We start from the raw sequence: 15,730 nt of genomic DNA on the forward strand, positions 1-15,730 counted from the left end.
GATTTATAGGAATTCTTTATATATTCTGGACACTAGTCCTTTGTCAGTTTTATATATCAAAGAGGGTATATTTTCTTGTTACGCCTTGCTGTACTTTGCCACGGATATATCGATGTAAATGAAGACCTATTTATGAACTCTTAAACAAATTATAATGGAACCTTTTTGATGCAAATGTAATATTAAAAGGACTTTTGTTTGTGGGATTTACTTTCAATTTACTCTTTACAGCCATGAAAGGTCGTACTGTTTGTAATTATGCATGGAGATGGAAATCAATTTAATATATTCGTAATTCCATTATTTTGTGTAGGTTGTGGCTTTTGATAATGACCTAGGACAATATTTTGTCAGCTTTATATTACTGTCTTATCATGTGTTCCCACGCTTACTTTATTTTATATACTGCATTCTTCATTTTTCTGTAATGCATGGAAAGCTACTACTAAGTACAAATCAAAGGAGAATATAAAAGGAAAAGTTTTAGCAGAAAAAGCAGTATTAATGATAAGAAGAAAAATCACTAACTAGAGTTGACTGTTAGCTGTAAACTAATACTTTTTTTTACCCATTGGAAGGTGTGGAAGTAGAAACATACTTCCTTTTCTTTTTAAAAATAATTCCTTTTGTAAAAAAAAAAAAAGATATATACTCATTCACAAATTTAATCAAAATAAAAAAGAACAAAAGAAAGTCAAAGCTGCCCCAAATTCTGCCACCCAAAGACCAACCACCATTGTTGATTTTCACTGAGCATAAGCTGTGTATATGCTAATAATCGTGTGACCTGAAAAGGGACTGGACATTTTCACATCGCCGTTCCTTAGACTTGTGTCTTTCTTGGGGCAGGTGCTATCAGGCTGTAACCCACCAAGTAGAGGTGACCTGCAGGATGACTCGTGGTGGTGACCAGCTGCCACTCCCTCCCTCCTCACCCTTTTTTGTACTTCTTTTTTTTTTTCTTTTAAACATCTTTATTGGAGCATAATTGCTTTACAATGGTGTGTTAGTTTCTGCTTTATAACAAAGTGAATCAGTTATACATATACATATGTTCCCATATCTCTTCCCTCTTGCATCTCCCTCCCTCCCACCCTCCCTATCCCACCCCTCTAGGTGGTCACAAAGCACAGAGCTGATCTCCCTGTGCTATGCAGTTGCTTCCCACTAGCTACCTATTTTACGTTTGGTAGTGTATCTATGTCCATGCCACTCTCTCTCTTTGTCACATCTTACCCTTCGAGAACTATGGAAACAGAAAGGAAAGGAAAGGGGCATGTGATTATCTCTACTTCTGCTTTACAAACTGAGAAAAAGCTTTCCCAGGAGAAAAATCAAGCTTGAAAGTAAGCACATCATTGAGGCAGGTCCCAGAAAAGCGGTGCCCTGGGGGAACTAGATTAAGTAGGCAGTATTTCCCAAAGTACGTTCTGTGGGGTGTGAAAAGGTACATGAAGAAGTGTTCCGGGCTCAAGCAAGTGTGGGAAATGCTGCAGTTAATCGACTCGGACAGGCATCTTCCCTGATGAACTGTCCGCACTCCTGCTGCATCTCCTGGCACAGCGAGTGGGGCGGGCCATGGTCCCCGGACAGTTCAGCCCAGAGCCCTTCGTTCACGCAGAATCCAGTTCTCTTTGAAAACTTTGGGAAACGTTTATTTGACTCTAGTGTATTGTTTGTACTTTAAAGTTAGTAAATTTTTTTCAAGTGCAAAGCTTTTTCTTTTCTGATTATAAAAATAATACATATTCATTTCAGGAAATTTGGTAAAGAGTTAAAGGTATGGTGAACAAAATTTAAATCACCCATAATTAAGCCAGTCCTCGGTGTATTTTGGTGTATTTTCTTCCATACCATTGTCAGGATTTGTGTGTACGTAGGAGTATATAGAGCTTTGGTGTGTGTGGTTTTTTGGTCTTGGATAAAGAACATTTTATTAATTAGAGAAAATGGTGCAGTGCATATATGGAGCTTTATTTTACCATTGTTTTATAAAAAAACCTTTTGATTTCAGAATAATTCTAGGGGTTTTTTGGTAAAGATAGTACAGAGAATTCCCATTTACCCTTTACTCAGCTGCCCCTAATGTTACATAAACAGGTTTTAGATAATGTTAACACTGTAGAGTTCATAGAAGTTTTTTCTGTCTATAACTAAATATTCTTCTAAGTCTGCATGAAGTTTTTGATAAATCACGGCCTCCCTTCTTTTCTCTCCCTAGGTTACTATAACAACAGTACCAAAGTGGCTGTAAAAACCCTGAAACCAGGCACAATGTCTGTGCAAGCATTCCTGGAAGAGGCCAACCTCATGAAGACCCTGCAGCATGACAAGCTGGTGCGGCTGTACGCCGTGGTCACCAAGGAGGAGCCCATCTACATCATCACCGAGTACATGGCCAAGGGTGAGTGCCACCCACCGGCACCCGTGCTTGCGGAGGCCAGACCCTCAAAAAGGAAAACACCTAAGCGTTCCGAGAAGATGCAGATACTTCAAATTGTAAAACAGCAGGCTCCCTACCAAAGCATCAGCACATATAGGAGACTGAAGCCTTTTCATAAACCACATCAGTGGAAGTCACCTGTTATAAAATGAATCTGTCGTCTTCCTAGTTTCTCTGCACTTGTCTCCATGTACACATTAGCTCCAAGAGTCGCACCCCATACCTAGTCAGCCCCCAGGAAGTATCTGTCAAATAAGTAAATATGGATCTCAAGTAAGAGTATTATTGTTATGGGTTCAAAATGTGAGTTCTCAAAATTTCAAAACCAGTTCCATTTCCTCTTTAGTGTCACCTAAATGTTCAGGGTGTCACTTCAAAATGTAAATATTTTTAAAGCTTGTCAAGGTCAAATTCCTGTGTCATCACAGAATCCCTGAGGAAGAGGTTTCGAGCCACCAGCTTTTCTCCCATTGTTGTCACCTTCAGATGAAGGATCTGGAACCACCACCCTTCTGCCTCCAGTTCAGTAGAAATACTAATAAACTGCTAAGTGATTTCTAAAGAATCTTCGGAAGGAATGAAGGAAGAAAAGACACATAAGCCATAATCCAGAATTAACAGTGGTCTCCTGCAGAATGGAGATTATAGTGTATGTCATAGCTGAATAGGTTAGATAGATGATTATTGCATTTTCTTATTTAATATATGTTAATATTTCAGAATATTAGTCCCCCAGAGTCCTTCCAATAAAGAACATTGTTTTTTAAAAAGCCCTATTGCCTGTGGCTTAGGTTGCTACAACCCAGAAACCAGGCTCAGGGTCAGACATTTAAGCAGCAGTTCAGTAGATACTTGTTGGGTTAATTAACTAATAATATTTCTTAATCATAAATGTAAACATGAGTTTCTCCGGATAACAGTGCCTACCTTGTATTGAGCAATTACTATATGTCAGACTGCTCTTGACGTCTTCCCTGGGGGATCTCACTCAATCTTCCCAGCAGTCTGAGGGCTAAGTACCACTGTTCTGAGTTGTGGATTTTTTTACAAATTTTTAATTTTTTTAAACTTTTAATTTTATATTGGAGGATAGTTGATTAACTATGTTGTGTTAGTTTCAGGTGTACAGCAAAGTGATTCAGTTATATTGTACATATACACGTATCTATTCTTTTTCCAATTCTTTTCCCATTTAGGTGGTTACGTAATATGGAGCAAAGTTCCCTGTGCTATACAGTAGGTCCTTGTATCCATTGTAACCTTGTACAGTAGGTTATCCATTTTAAATATAGCAGTGTTTGTTGTGGATTAATTGAGCGCTTACTACCTGCCAGCTCCCTGGCACGTGCTTTAAACATGTCCTCCCGCGGACTCTGATAGATCTCCTGGGACCTGCCCTCTCTTGAAAGGGACTCGGACGAGGTACAGAACTGGCCCAAGCCTACCCTCAGGTTGGCACCATAAGTTCTAGAAGAAGAAGCAGGTCGTGTTTTAGAGATGAAGCCCCAGGAAGCAGGAGACTTTGCCTGTGGGCACGCGCCCCTTTAAGTAAGGTCTCACTTTCCTCCAGAGCGCAGTTGGTTCATCAAATGCTCATTGGGCGCCTGGGGCATGGCTGAGATCCGTGCTGGACACGGAGGGCAGTAGCCCAACTGAGCGGCTGCTGTGGACACAGGCAGGCCGACTGGCTCGTTTCTGTGCCAGCGAAGCTCTGGAGATCAGGTGCTACAGGACGTGTACCGTGGTGGCAGGTACGAAGTGCTCAGTAGCGAGAAAGCAGCATCCACCGTCACCTTTTCTTACCTGGAGCTCATGTACATTTCACATCAGGTCAAAGGAGACAAGTTAAAGGGGACAAGGTTTGACCCACGTCAGGAAAAGGCGCTGTGACCACACAGATTTACAAAGCAGTCATTTTGCGTGGTCCCCCTCGCCCCGCCCTGCCCTGCCAGTAGGAATGATCTTTTGAATTCTGTTTGGATTTTTTTCTTGTGTGTTTGAACTACACTAACGATCGCTTCCTCTGTCAACAGGCAGCTTGCTGGATTTCCTGAAGAGTGACGAAGGGGGCAAAGTGCTGCTTCCAAAGCTGATTGACTTCTCTGCTCAGGTGAAGTATGAAAAAACCGGCACGCTGTAAATTTGCAAAACCTCCCTGCTTCAGACTCGGGATGGAATTGTACTTCCAGGGAGAAGGCCTTTGCGTTGTGTTTCCCGGTAGCGGTGATAACAAAAAGATCTCCCAAAGGACGTGTCTTTGGAGGCGGCGATGGGTGTTTCCCTTGGAATGTGTGTGTGCACGTATCGAGTGTTGACTTGGACGCCCTCGTCTCTGACCCAGGTCCACCTCTTTATACTTGTATTCATTTCTGCGTGAGAGATAGAAACAGCACGACTGAGCTGATCACTTTGTGTGCATTTTGGAGAAGAACTCCACGGGGTGTAAGCACAGCACCTTCTAAGTGATGCATCTGTGGTGTTTAAGTTACTGATCTAAAGTACTGATGCTTTTAAGTCCTCAGTGTTCCCGAAAACAGAGGAACTGTCTTCCTTCCCTCTCTACCCCCTTTCACTCCTTCTTGTTTGGTGTGTCTTTAGGATTCTGAGAAATACTCATTTATAGCATTTCTAGTACTAGCCTAAAAGTTACAAATTTGTTTAGTTTGGAACCACATGATGTTTTCTGAAGTGTATTTAAGAGAAGAGGGAAGTTACCCAGAAACCCAGCCCTGTGCCTGGCATCGCAAGGAAATGCACATTTGCATGTTGCCAGCTACTGACTTTTCAGGGTTTCGTTGTGTCCGTCAGTCATGTTCAGCGATTTGCTTGTCTCTTGATACTGGTCATGGGTGGTTCATGCTGGGAAGACCACATACCATAATGCCCAAAGGAGCATGAGAGGTTTCTAGAAGTTCTGGGAAAGGGGGGTCGTTATGGTCTTCATTTCTTATGCCCATTTCTTCCTCAGACCCTCTTTTAAAACTTGGGAAATTGATAAGGCCTTCTTGGGAAGATGAGGCTGAAGGAATGACTTAGTCCACGGGTCAAGCGCTTTGAGGAAGACCCAGAACACATACTGTGCAGCAGAGTGTCGGGGGCAGAGCCGGAGCCCAGTGTCCTCGACTGGAGCTGGTGCCGAGGCTCGGCCACTCGGTAGCCACTGTCAGGAGGGCCTTTGCCTCCTTGGGTCAGTGTATTCGCTTGTCCGAGGCGCGTGGTCATTGCTGCTTCAAGGAGATGTGTCGAGGGTTAAAGTCAAAGCTTGGGTCCCTCTTGGCACCGATGAACGAGGCCCTCCGCTCGCCCTGTTGGATGAGGGCATTGAGAGGGGGTTGTAAAGGCTCCTGAAAGGGAAAGGGGCTGACAGGGGTGTGGAGGAGCGGGGCACGTGGCCTGGAGGCCTGAGTGGTCACCCCCGCCCCAGCCCTAAGGGTCTGATCTGTGCCTACCGTTCTGTAGGGTGGAAATGAGCATGTCGGGGCGTGTACTACACCTGAGTAGGACTTCATCTTGTCATGTGGGCATTTTGTATTTGATTTTGTATAGCTTATCTCATAGTACCTTGACATCTTCGGAGGTTTTAAGGTCCAAGTCAAGGCCTCCGTCTCTAGTCTTTAACTTTTAAATTACTCCTATTACTACAAAGGTTAACTTTTTCTAACAGAAATGAGGTGTGGAGAAAGGTTGCTTTCTAAACCTTTGTAACTCGCCAAGTCAGTTATCACAGAGCGTGGCACTGACCATGACTTTCAGGTTGTAGGTTCCAGGAGGGGCCGGGTGCAATCAAAGCCACTGCCACTGGTCACCATCCAAGCCAGAGTACCAAAGCCAGCTCACGGGATGGTGCTCTTGCTTACCTGTCTCAGGCTGGCTTTCCCAGCAGTGACTGTTGGGTACAACATCTAGTTCTAAGTGCAGGAGTGTTGAGTGTCCGTGGAGAGGCAGCTGCACTCAGAAAGGCCCTAGCAGGTGGGGTCAGCATGAAACTCATGGTCTTTACAACGGGATCCGTGTCCTTTCGAGTCCGTCTTTGTTCACGGTGCAAACCTTGCCCAGACTCTTCCCCAGCCCTTCCCTCAAGGGGGAGCGCATGAGACCTGCTGCCCCTTACTTATCATCTGTTTCATCTGCTTGTGGCTTTTCTTATTATAATATTGGAGGGGCCTGCACCTTGGCAACGAGGGTGGGACCTGTGAGCCCCGGTCTCAGTCTGAGACCATATACCACACACACCTGCTCCCGTTAACCGTGCCCGCTGCCCCATCCCACTGGGATACCGCCTGTTCCCTTTATGACTGGCAGTAACCAACACCCCTCCGTCTTCATGTGCCTTTCTGAAATGATCTCTATACAAAGAAAGTCATCTCTGAATTTTTTCTCCTTTTCCTCTCCATCATGTGCCAGTAATTAACATTGTAGCTTTCCCATAGTGAATAACTCAAGAATAGTAAATATGAATAAAGCTGGCCCAAGGTGATACAGGACAGGGACTTCCCTGGCAGTCCAGTGGTTAAGTCTCCGTGTTTCCAATGCAGGGGGCGTGGGTTCCATCCCTGGTGGGGGAACTAAGATTCCACATGCGTGGTGCGGCAAAAAAAAAAAAAAAAAAAAGAAGGGGATACAGGACACCCGGATACCTAATAATCCAGCCTTTCCTACCCCTTTTCTCCACTTGACTATTTAGAGTGGAAATAGGGTAAAGCAGAAGAATCGGTGAGTCCATGTGGTGTTTGAACGCTAACAATTAGTAGCCTGTAAAATACGTTTACACTTTCCTTTTTCCATTTGCATTGTCAATGGCATCTGAGGTTTGGGAAACTGAGTGTGCACAAGAAACTGTAGTTAAATGCAGCAGGTTTTCACAATGGGAGACTGAGAGTAGAAATAAACCAGTTGACTGACTCCCAGCTCCAGAAGAATAAGGAAACGGGGGAGATGGGAGGGGGGAGGGGTATGTGAGGGGCAGCGCTGGGACTTTTCCCAGACTCTCCTCTGGCCTCTTCTTCCCTCTCCCCACCACCTACTTCCCCATGCTCCTTTCCCCTCCCTATTCTCCCTGAGGGCCCATCGAGACAGGAAGGAGGTGAGGGCACGTGATTGTTCATGTGAGAGCTGATTTCATCACTTCCTGTCTCAGGATGAGTTCTGAAAGGCTCTTCGCAGCTCCAGTATAATCCACACCCCGCAAGCCATGTCTCAGGCCACACCCGCCTTCCTCTTCACTTAATGGAGATTAAGAAATCCCAACTAAATCAGCTCTATCCAGTGCTTTCCTTCTTGTATTAAATGAAGCCATCTTGGCCTTTTTGCGCTGAAGTAGGAAAATGCCCCCTTGGCAAAGAAAGTTTGATAACTTCAGAGCAGAGAGACTTTGCCTAATTCCCTTCCAGCCCTTGCCTCATGTGAGAGAAGAAAAATGAACTTGAAAAGAGGAGGGGGTGAAATCTGTGGGAATTCCCTTCAGCAAAGGCAGAAATGGAATCGTAGACTTGTCAAACGGAGAGGAAAAAGAAGTGGAAAATTCACAGTTGCAATATGGAAGTCAGATAAGTCATGTTGTAATTCAGGCCAGGGAATCAAAGCATTTCTTGGTCTCTGGAGGCAACATCCCTGAGTTATAAAAAGTACCAAAATCGAAATGGACAATTAGGTGTGAGTAAAACTGTAATAAAAACGGGAGAATCAAAGTTGTTGTTATAATCATGGCAGCAAGTAACATTTCTTTAACTCTTTCTAGATAATAAAACACTTCTGGTTCCATCATTAAATTTGAGCCCAACAAGCTTGAAAGCATTTATGTTGTTATTTAATACATTTTACAGATGAGGATACATTTTAATACATTTTACCTTGGACTTGCCCAAGGTTACAGACAAGTGGGTAGAAATTACTGGGCTCCATCCTGGTTCCTCTGACTGTAAATAACTGCTTCTTTCCTCTGCACCCCACTGTCATTCCGTGAGCCGAGTTGCCCCTGTGATGATTTTGCACCTGACACTATGCTGATATGCATTTTCCCCTTTTAAGGATTTTGATTATCAGAATTAATAATATATTTAGCATTTTTTCCCCCCAAAATCTCTATTACCAAGATGTAGATTTTTCTATCACAAAGTGATCATGCTCAAGATACAGTTTGCCCCCTAGTGTTAAAGTTTAAGCCACATTTAAGTTGGAAATTGGGAAAGCAAGGCAGGTAGGATACCTCAGTCTACCATCATGTGATTCTCAGCCAGTTTAGTACAAAGGCCTTTGACATCAGAGCTTCTGGGTCCGCCCTCATTACGGTATCTACTGACCAAGAAAACAGCATATAGACTGGGGATCCGTTGTCATAACTCTAAGTTGGAACCCACCAGTCTGTTGGTGGTAAATGGGGTCTGAAGTGTCTGGAGGGGGCTGTTGTGGGGAAGTTTCTGGAGTACTTGCCCATGAGTGGGTCTCCTCATTCTGTCTCTTTGTAAAGAATCTAAAAGATAAGTTAGGATCTCATTGTCCAGCTCAAGGCTCCCCTCCATACCTCCCCCACCCACAAATAATATCATAATGAAGCAACTACGTTATTTTCAAAACCTTTATTGGTATTAACCCCTAATTAACAGTGTCATCACATTTAATCTAGCTAAGCTGGAGGGAGAATCACATCGAAACGCCGGATCGGGTTCAGTGGCACGTGGAAACTCAGGTGACAGACTTGGTTTGCGTTTCATCCGGGAGGCTGGGTCCCCTCTCCACCTCATATTTGATCTCCCCTCTTTACACGGGAATTCTCATACGTGACTCTAGGGAGGCCCCACGTTCTCGGCTCTTCTTTCAACCACAAGACCCTCCTCCAGGGGAAGCGGCCAGCACTGCAGAGACAGTTAATTCCACAAAATCGTCTGAGCCGGGTCCGCCCTGCTGAGGGGTCACACGGCCATCAGGACATGGTGGTCCCTCGCTGTGTGTCATTGAGGAACCACTGCTTGGAAGCCATTTCCAATGTAAACCGTCTTATAGACACGGTGGTTCTCTCTTTCTACACAATAGGAGAAGTATCAGTGTCATTTTGTGAATGGAGCTATTGATGATGTTAATGGTGGAGAAAGCATTGAGCTGAGAGTTGGAAAACCTGCTCCAGCCTGGGGAGAATCATCCCTTTGGCCCCGGGGTCCTCCTCTGTGAGAGGGAGTCACCAGTCAGCTTTCCTGTTGCCTCGGCTCTGATGTTCTACGACTAAGAAAATCTCCTCCTACTTAGAATATCTGTGTCAATTATCACCCAAAAGTTAAAATGAATGCTTCTGAGTATATTCAGAGGATGCTGATATAAGATTTTGACATTGCTCTAAACAAAGGAATATGAATGCATCATACAAATGTAGTACCCAGGTGACAGGCACGTAAATCCTCTATTATCTTTTCTGAATAATGAATTTTATGTCTGAGACTTAAACTTCAGCCATGAAAACTTACAAGATGGACAAATGAAAGTAGAGTTACTGTCAGCATTGCAAAACTGATCATACGCAGCTTCCTTCTGAAAAAGTTGGAAGAATAGGAAGCTGTCATTTAAAAATAGCGTAAAGGGCTTCCCTGGTGGTGCAGTGGTTAAGAATCCACCTGCCAATGCAGGGGACACGGGTTCGAGCCCTGGTCCTGGAAGATCCCACATGCCGTGGAGCAACTAAGCCCGTGTGCCACAACTACTGAACCTGTGCTCTAGAGCCCACGAGCCACAACTACTGAGCCTGCACGCCACAACTACTGAGGCTGCGCTCTAGAGCCCGCGAGCCACAACTACTGAGCCCGCATGCCACAACTCCTGAGCCCACAAGCCACAACTCCTGAAGCCCTCACACCTAGAGCCTGTGCCCCACAACAAGAGAAGCCACCACAATGAGAAGCCTGCACACTGCAAGGAAGAGTAGCCCCAGCTCGCTGCAACTAGAGAAAGGCCGTGCGCAGCAACGAAGACACAATGCAGCCAAAAATTAATTAATTAATTAAAAAATAAAATAAAATAGCGTAAAACAGGAACTTTTTTTTTCTGTTAGGCGGTTGGGGTGTCTGGCATATTTAAGCAGAAGAAGCACGACTGGTTGTTTAACATAGCAGAAAAGGCAGAAGAAGTTATTCTTGCTTTAATTTTGACTGGAAACCTTTCTAGCACCAATAGGAAGCTTTCAGCTCATGTCCAGGGGGAGGTGGTGGGACTTCTGGTCTACGTGCCAGCTCTGCCTCTTATCTGGGTATGAGTTTATCCAGGCGCGGCAATTTCTGGTCAGCATGACTATAAGTCACAAAATAATTTCCTCTTCAAATACTCATCTTGGAAGCCCGCAAGGCTAGAATCAAATCAAAGTAGTTTAGGAGCGGGCAGGGCTCATTACCAGCTGCTTATTTTTAAACGCAGACGTGAACGCACTGGAGGGGGGCTGCAGAGTCAATTCAGTTGCTCTTTGTCTTAAGCACGTCGCTCGCACTCCCCGTGCTCCCCTCACCCCCTCGGTACCCCCCCTTTTCACCACAGCGTGTGCTGCGCTCAGCCAGGCGTGCGCCAGGGCTGGGATGAGCAAGGCGCATCCCTGTGTCAGGGAGCTGATGGCTTGCTGCAGGAGGAGGGGAAGTGGCAGGTTGGCAGCGGGCAGCACGCTGGGGCCGTGGCCCGGGCTGAGCGGGCCGCGCTGCGGGCTGCCTTCAGGGCCCGAGGAGCAGCGTGGAGCCCAAGCGGGGCGGGAACGGCAGGAGGGGAGGCCTCCTGGGCGGTGAGCCTGGCAGACAGCGTTAGGCCTGCGAGGCTGGGCAGGGGCGGATGTGGGGAGGCGGCTCTGGCTGAGGGAACGTGGTGCGTAAGGGCACAGGAGAGGGGTAACGGGGTGGCAGCAGGGACCCTGAGAGCTAGACACGGACGTTAAGGAAAGCCGGAAGCATTGCCAACCCCTGGGTTCCGCGGGAGGAGCAGTTAAGTGATTTGTAGGTAACCGAAGAGATGTACGTATTGGAGAAAAGGGGAAAATGATTATGCTCAGCAGATGGTCTCTCGGGAGTTTTACTTTACCTTTGAGGAATCCGTGGGTGCTATTTGCATTTACTGTCACGTGCCCTTGGGCCTCCCCACTGGCCTCTGACCTCCCCCCACCCCAACCCCGGCCCCCCCCACCCCCGACCCCGTGCTCGCTGTAGAAACCACAGGTGCTCTGCTCCGAAGATACTCTGCTGCTGCTGACTTTGGTTTGGTCTGCTGTGTTCTGTAAACCTGAGACCCCGAAAGGTGGAAGGAGGGGGCAGGGGCGTGTCTGCGCTCCATCCAAGCTCGTCTTTAAAGGGAACACCGTGACGTGGGCAGGAACCGTCCTGGAGCTTTTCCATCAGAGTTAGATTTCTCAGCACCCCGGCCTCCTCCCCACCCCCGTGCCCCCAAACCAAAGAGCACTTTGGCCCGGGGGACCGAAACCTGAAGAGGCTGAGTCCGGGGAGGACCGAACCTCCCACCCGGAGGCTGCCCCGCGTTGCCCAGGAGGCGGGTGTGGGAGCCCAGCCGCGAACGCGGGCGGGTTGCTCCTCGTCCTGGGCGTGACGGGGGCCCGTGAACGTCTAAGCAGGAAGGCGATGCGCCGAGCTCCGCACGCCCTGCGTTGCCCCGGGCACAGCCGTGCCGCGGAGGGAGCGGGGCTGGAGCCCGGGGTCCCGGGAGGGGGGTGGGCCGAACGGAGCCCCGCCCACCCCAGGTGTGCAGAAGGGAAAGCGAGGGCGACGCCCGGTGTCTGGATGGGCGTGGACGCCGGGATTGGGGGGCGCGGGCGTCGCTTTTGCTGTGGGGATTGAAGTGTGGGACACCCAGCGGGACATGTCCGGGGGGCCAGGGACTTCACTGTGGGGCCTGGGCTTGGAATCGGGGCGCGAGCTGAGAGGCCCCAACTCCTTCCCCGCTGTCACTCTGACCCAAGTTGAACACTCACAGGATGAATGACCTTGTAGCTGCCTAACTAGCCTTGGGCTTCAGCTCTGCTTCTTCCAGAGCCCGTCTGTCACACAGCAGCCAGAGTGCTGCTCTAAGACCTCTTTTTTTTTTTAAATTTTATTTACTTAGTTTTGGCTGTGTTGGGTCTTCATTGCTGTGTGCAGGCTTTCTCTAGTTGCGGCGAGCGGGGGCTACTCTTCATTGCGGTGCACGGGCTTCTCACTGCGGTGGCTTCTCTTGTTGTGGAGCACGGGCTCTAGGCGCACGGCTTCAGTAGTTGTGGTTCGTGGGCTCTAGAGCACAGGCTCAGTAGTTGTGGCACGTGGGCTTCAGTAGTTGTGGCTCGCGGGCTTCAGTAGTTGTGGCTCGCGGGCTCTAGAGTGCAGGCTCAGGAGTTGTGGCGTGCAGGCTTCAAGAGTTGTGGCGCACGGGCTCTAGAGCTCAGGCTCAGTAGTTGTGGCGCACAGGCTTCAGTAGTTGTGGCTCACAGGCTGCAGTAGTTGTAGATCATGGGCTCTACAGCGCAGGCTCAGTAGTTGTGGTGCGTGGGCTCAGTAGTTGTAGCTCGTGGGCTCTAGAGAGCAGGCTCAGTAGTTGTGGCACGTGGGCTCAGTAGTTGTGGCTCGCGGGCTCTAGAGCGCAGGCTCAGTAGTTGTGGTGCATGGGCTTAGTTGTTCCACGGCATGTTGGATCTTCCCAGACCAGGGCTCGAACCCGTGTCCCCTGCATTGGCAGGCGGATTCTTAACCACTGTGTCACCAGGGAAGCCCCTAAGACATAAGTCTTAACTCTCTCTAATCCAGTCTGATAGGTCAAACTTCCATATTTCCTTGCTGTAATTTGTGTTTATTTAATATAGATGAGGTCATGCATCTTTTCCTTTATTTCTTCTTTGTTTGCAGTTTATTTTTCTGGGAACTGTTTCTTTAAGCTTTTTACCCATTTTTTGTTATTGGTTCATCATTATCCATCCTTTCTAATTATTCTTTTCATTACACGTTAGGTTTGTACCGTATGTGCTGTTTTGTACGTATTGAACTGAATGTTACAGTTTTTCATTTTATTGAAAACTCTCCATAAACATGTATGTACCTATTACAATATAATATTCTATTCCTGTGACTGTATCATGATTTCCTTACCATTCCCTGGTAGACGAACATTTGGGGAATCTCTACTTTTTCACTAATGTAAGTAACAATACAAAACATTTCTGTGGACAAAACTTTACTTTCTGCATGTATGTCCTTAGGCCCCAGTAGCCAGATAAGAGATCAGAGTAGGAGTGTTTCTGAGTCACTTGACAGTCACAGCTTGTTTTCAGCGAGCAGAACTGCGTGTTTGTGCCCAGTGACTTGTTCCTCAGCTGCAGGTGTGTGGGGCGCACCCAGTCAGGCCACATTCCTCGTCGGAGGCAGCACTGATCTGGCCATCACACATCCTCTCTCCTGCAGAAGACTGGACAGAAGTGCCAATGGCTTTTCTCTTGTTTCTCCATCCCTTGCATAAGTTGAGAACGTTCTGCTTCCTTCTTCTCCTTCCAGGGTGATAAGCGTGGTTCGTTAGCTGCAGATCAGGGGTGGGTCATCTAAATATTTATTTATTTATTTATTTGGCTGCACCGGGTCTTTGTTGCGGCACGCAGATCTTTAGTTGCAGCATGCGAACTCTTAGTTGCAGCATGCATGCGGGGTCTAGTTCCCTGACCAGGGATCATACCCAGGACCCCCTTCATTGGGAGCACTTAGTCTTAGCCACTGAACCACCAGGGATATCCAGGGGTAGGTCATCTAGATGACAGTAGTAGCGGTGAAATTGATGCAGAAGAGGGGAGAGTAAGCAAAGGAGATTTCTAATCTTAGTGTAGGTTCTTGACTGCCCTGTCCTGGGGGTACAGAGTGGGGAGTCCCTTCCCTGACTGGCGGTGGGTGACCCCGACAGGGCATCCCTTTACAACCTCAGGCAGCCGGTATCAGGGAGCCCCGTCAGCGGATGCAGAGTCTGGATCCAGCTTCTCCTAAGGGTGGCGACAGCCACTCAGCAGCGGGGAAGCAGTGTGCCTGAGGCTGCATTCGGGCGCCTCTGGGCAGCCTCCCACCTACAGCCCCTCGGCTCTAAGAGAGCAGCCCTTCTGTCAGTTCACCATGATGAACCAGGTCTGGATGTGGGTCTTCTCGCTATGAATAGTAGTGGTATTAATATTAGTCATAGTGATCATTCATCTCCATCATGCACTGAGCAGCCTTGCATTCTCCTTTTCAGTCTCATCTGGACTCTACCAGGTTGATGCTATTCTTATCACCACTTTGCAGAGTGGAAAACTTGAGATTTTGAGAAGAAACTTGCCCCCGTTTTGTATAAAATCCAAGATGACTCATTGTAAGTCTCTGATCCACAGTCACAACTGTCCAACTGTCTTCTGAGGCATCATTGGTCTACTTCCTTCTAATCCCTAATTGTGTGTTCACGTCAAGGCCGGGTTTATTTGAGGGTAGACTGAGGAGCGGCCCGGGGCCGAAGTGATGCGGGAGGAGCCTTGACCGCTGCCTAGTGTGGTTTGGTCCCCCAGGTGTGCATGGGCGTCCCCATCCAGGGTGCCACCACAAGCTGTCGAAGCGTTTCCTTGGTCGTCAGCACACTGCGCAGGGGTGGGTGATGGGCATTGCCCGCTCTCCCTGTGGCCAACAGCCTTTACCACCTCTGCTCCTGCTTCCCTACAGCTGGAAGCTCCCAGTTTTATTTTTCAATTGTGATAGAATACACATAACATACATTTCATCCATTTTTAAGTGCCCAGTTCGGTGGCATGAAGTACATTCATGTTGTTGTGCGGTCATCACCACCAGCATCTCCAGAACCCTTTTCATCTTGCAGAACTGACACTGTGTACCCATTAACTCCCCATCCTCCCTCCCACCAGCCCTTGGCAGCCACCATTCTACTGTCTGTCTCTGTGAATCTGATACTCTAAGTACCTCGTATGAGTGGAATCATACAGTATTTGCCCTTTTGCGACTGGCTTATTTCTCTTAGCATATTGTCCTTAAAGTTCATCGATGTTGTAGCCTGTGTTAGAATCCATTCCTTTTTATGGCTGAATAATATGCCATTGCTCGCATAGACCAAATATTTTGGTTTTTTTATTCATCCATTGATGGACACTTGAGTTGTTTCCACTTTCTGCTTTTGTGAATAATGCTCCTATGAACAGGGGTGTACAAATATCAGTTAGATATTGTACAAGTGTCTACTTTCAGTTGTTTGGGGTATATACCAAGTGGTGGAATTGATAGGTCACATGGTAATCCGATGTTGAATTTTTTGAGGAACACTCATTCTGGTTTC

General features: G+C 47.3%; 1 protein-coding gene across 4 annotated transcripts in view; it reads left to right on the forward strand.

The window, feature by feature from the left end:
- LYN (LYN proto-oncogene, Src family tyrosine kinase) overlaps positions 1-15,730 on the forward strand; it is a 110,921-nt gene that overhangs the window by 72,985 nt on the left and 22,206 nt on the right. For all 4 annotated transcript variants that reach the window (XM_082433018.1, XM_082433021.1, XM_082433019.1 and 1 more), the window contains exons 9-10: positions 2,222-2,404; positions 4,477-4,553. In XM_082433018.1, the coding sequence (XP_082289144.1) occupies positions 2,222-2,404; positions 4,477-4,553 (260 nt within the window). The remainder of the gene's footprint in view (positions 1-2,221; positions 2,405-4,476; positions 4,554-15,730) is intronic.

This window comes from Balaenoptera physalus (genome assembly GCF_965194825.1).
Source record: "Balaenoptera physalus genome assembly, chromosome: 17".
NCBI classification, from domain to species: Eukaryota; Metazoa; Chordata; class Mammalia; order Artiodactyla; family Balaenopteridae; genus Balaenoptera; species Balaenoptera physalus.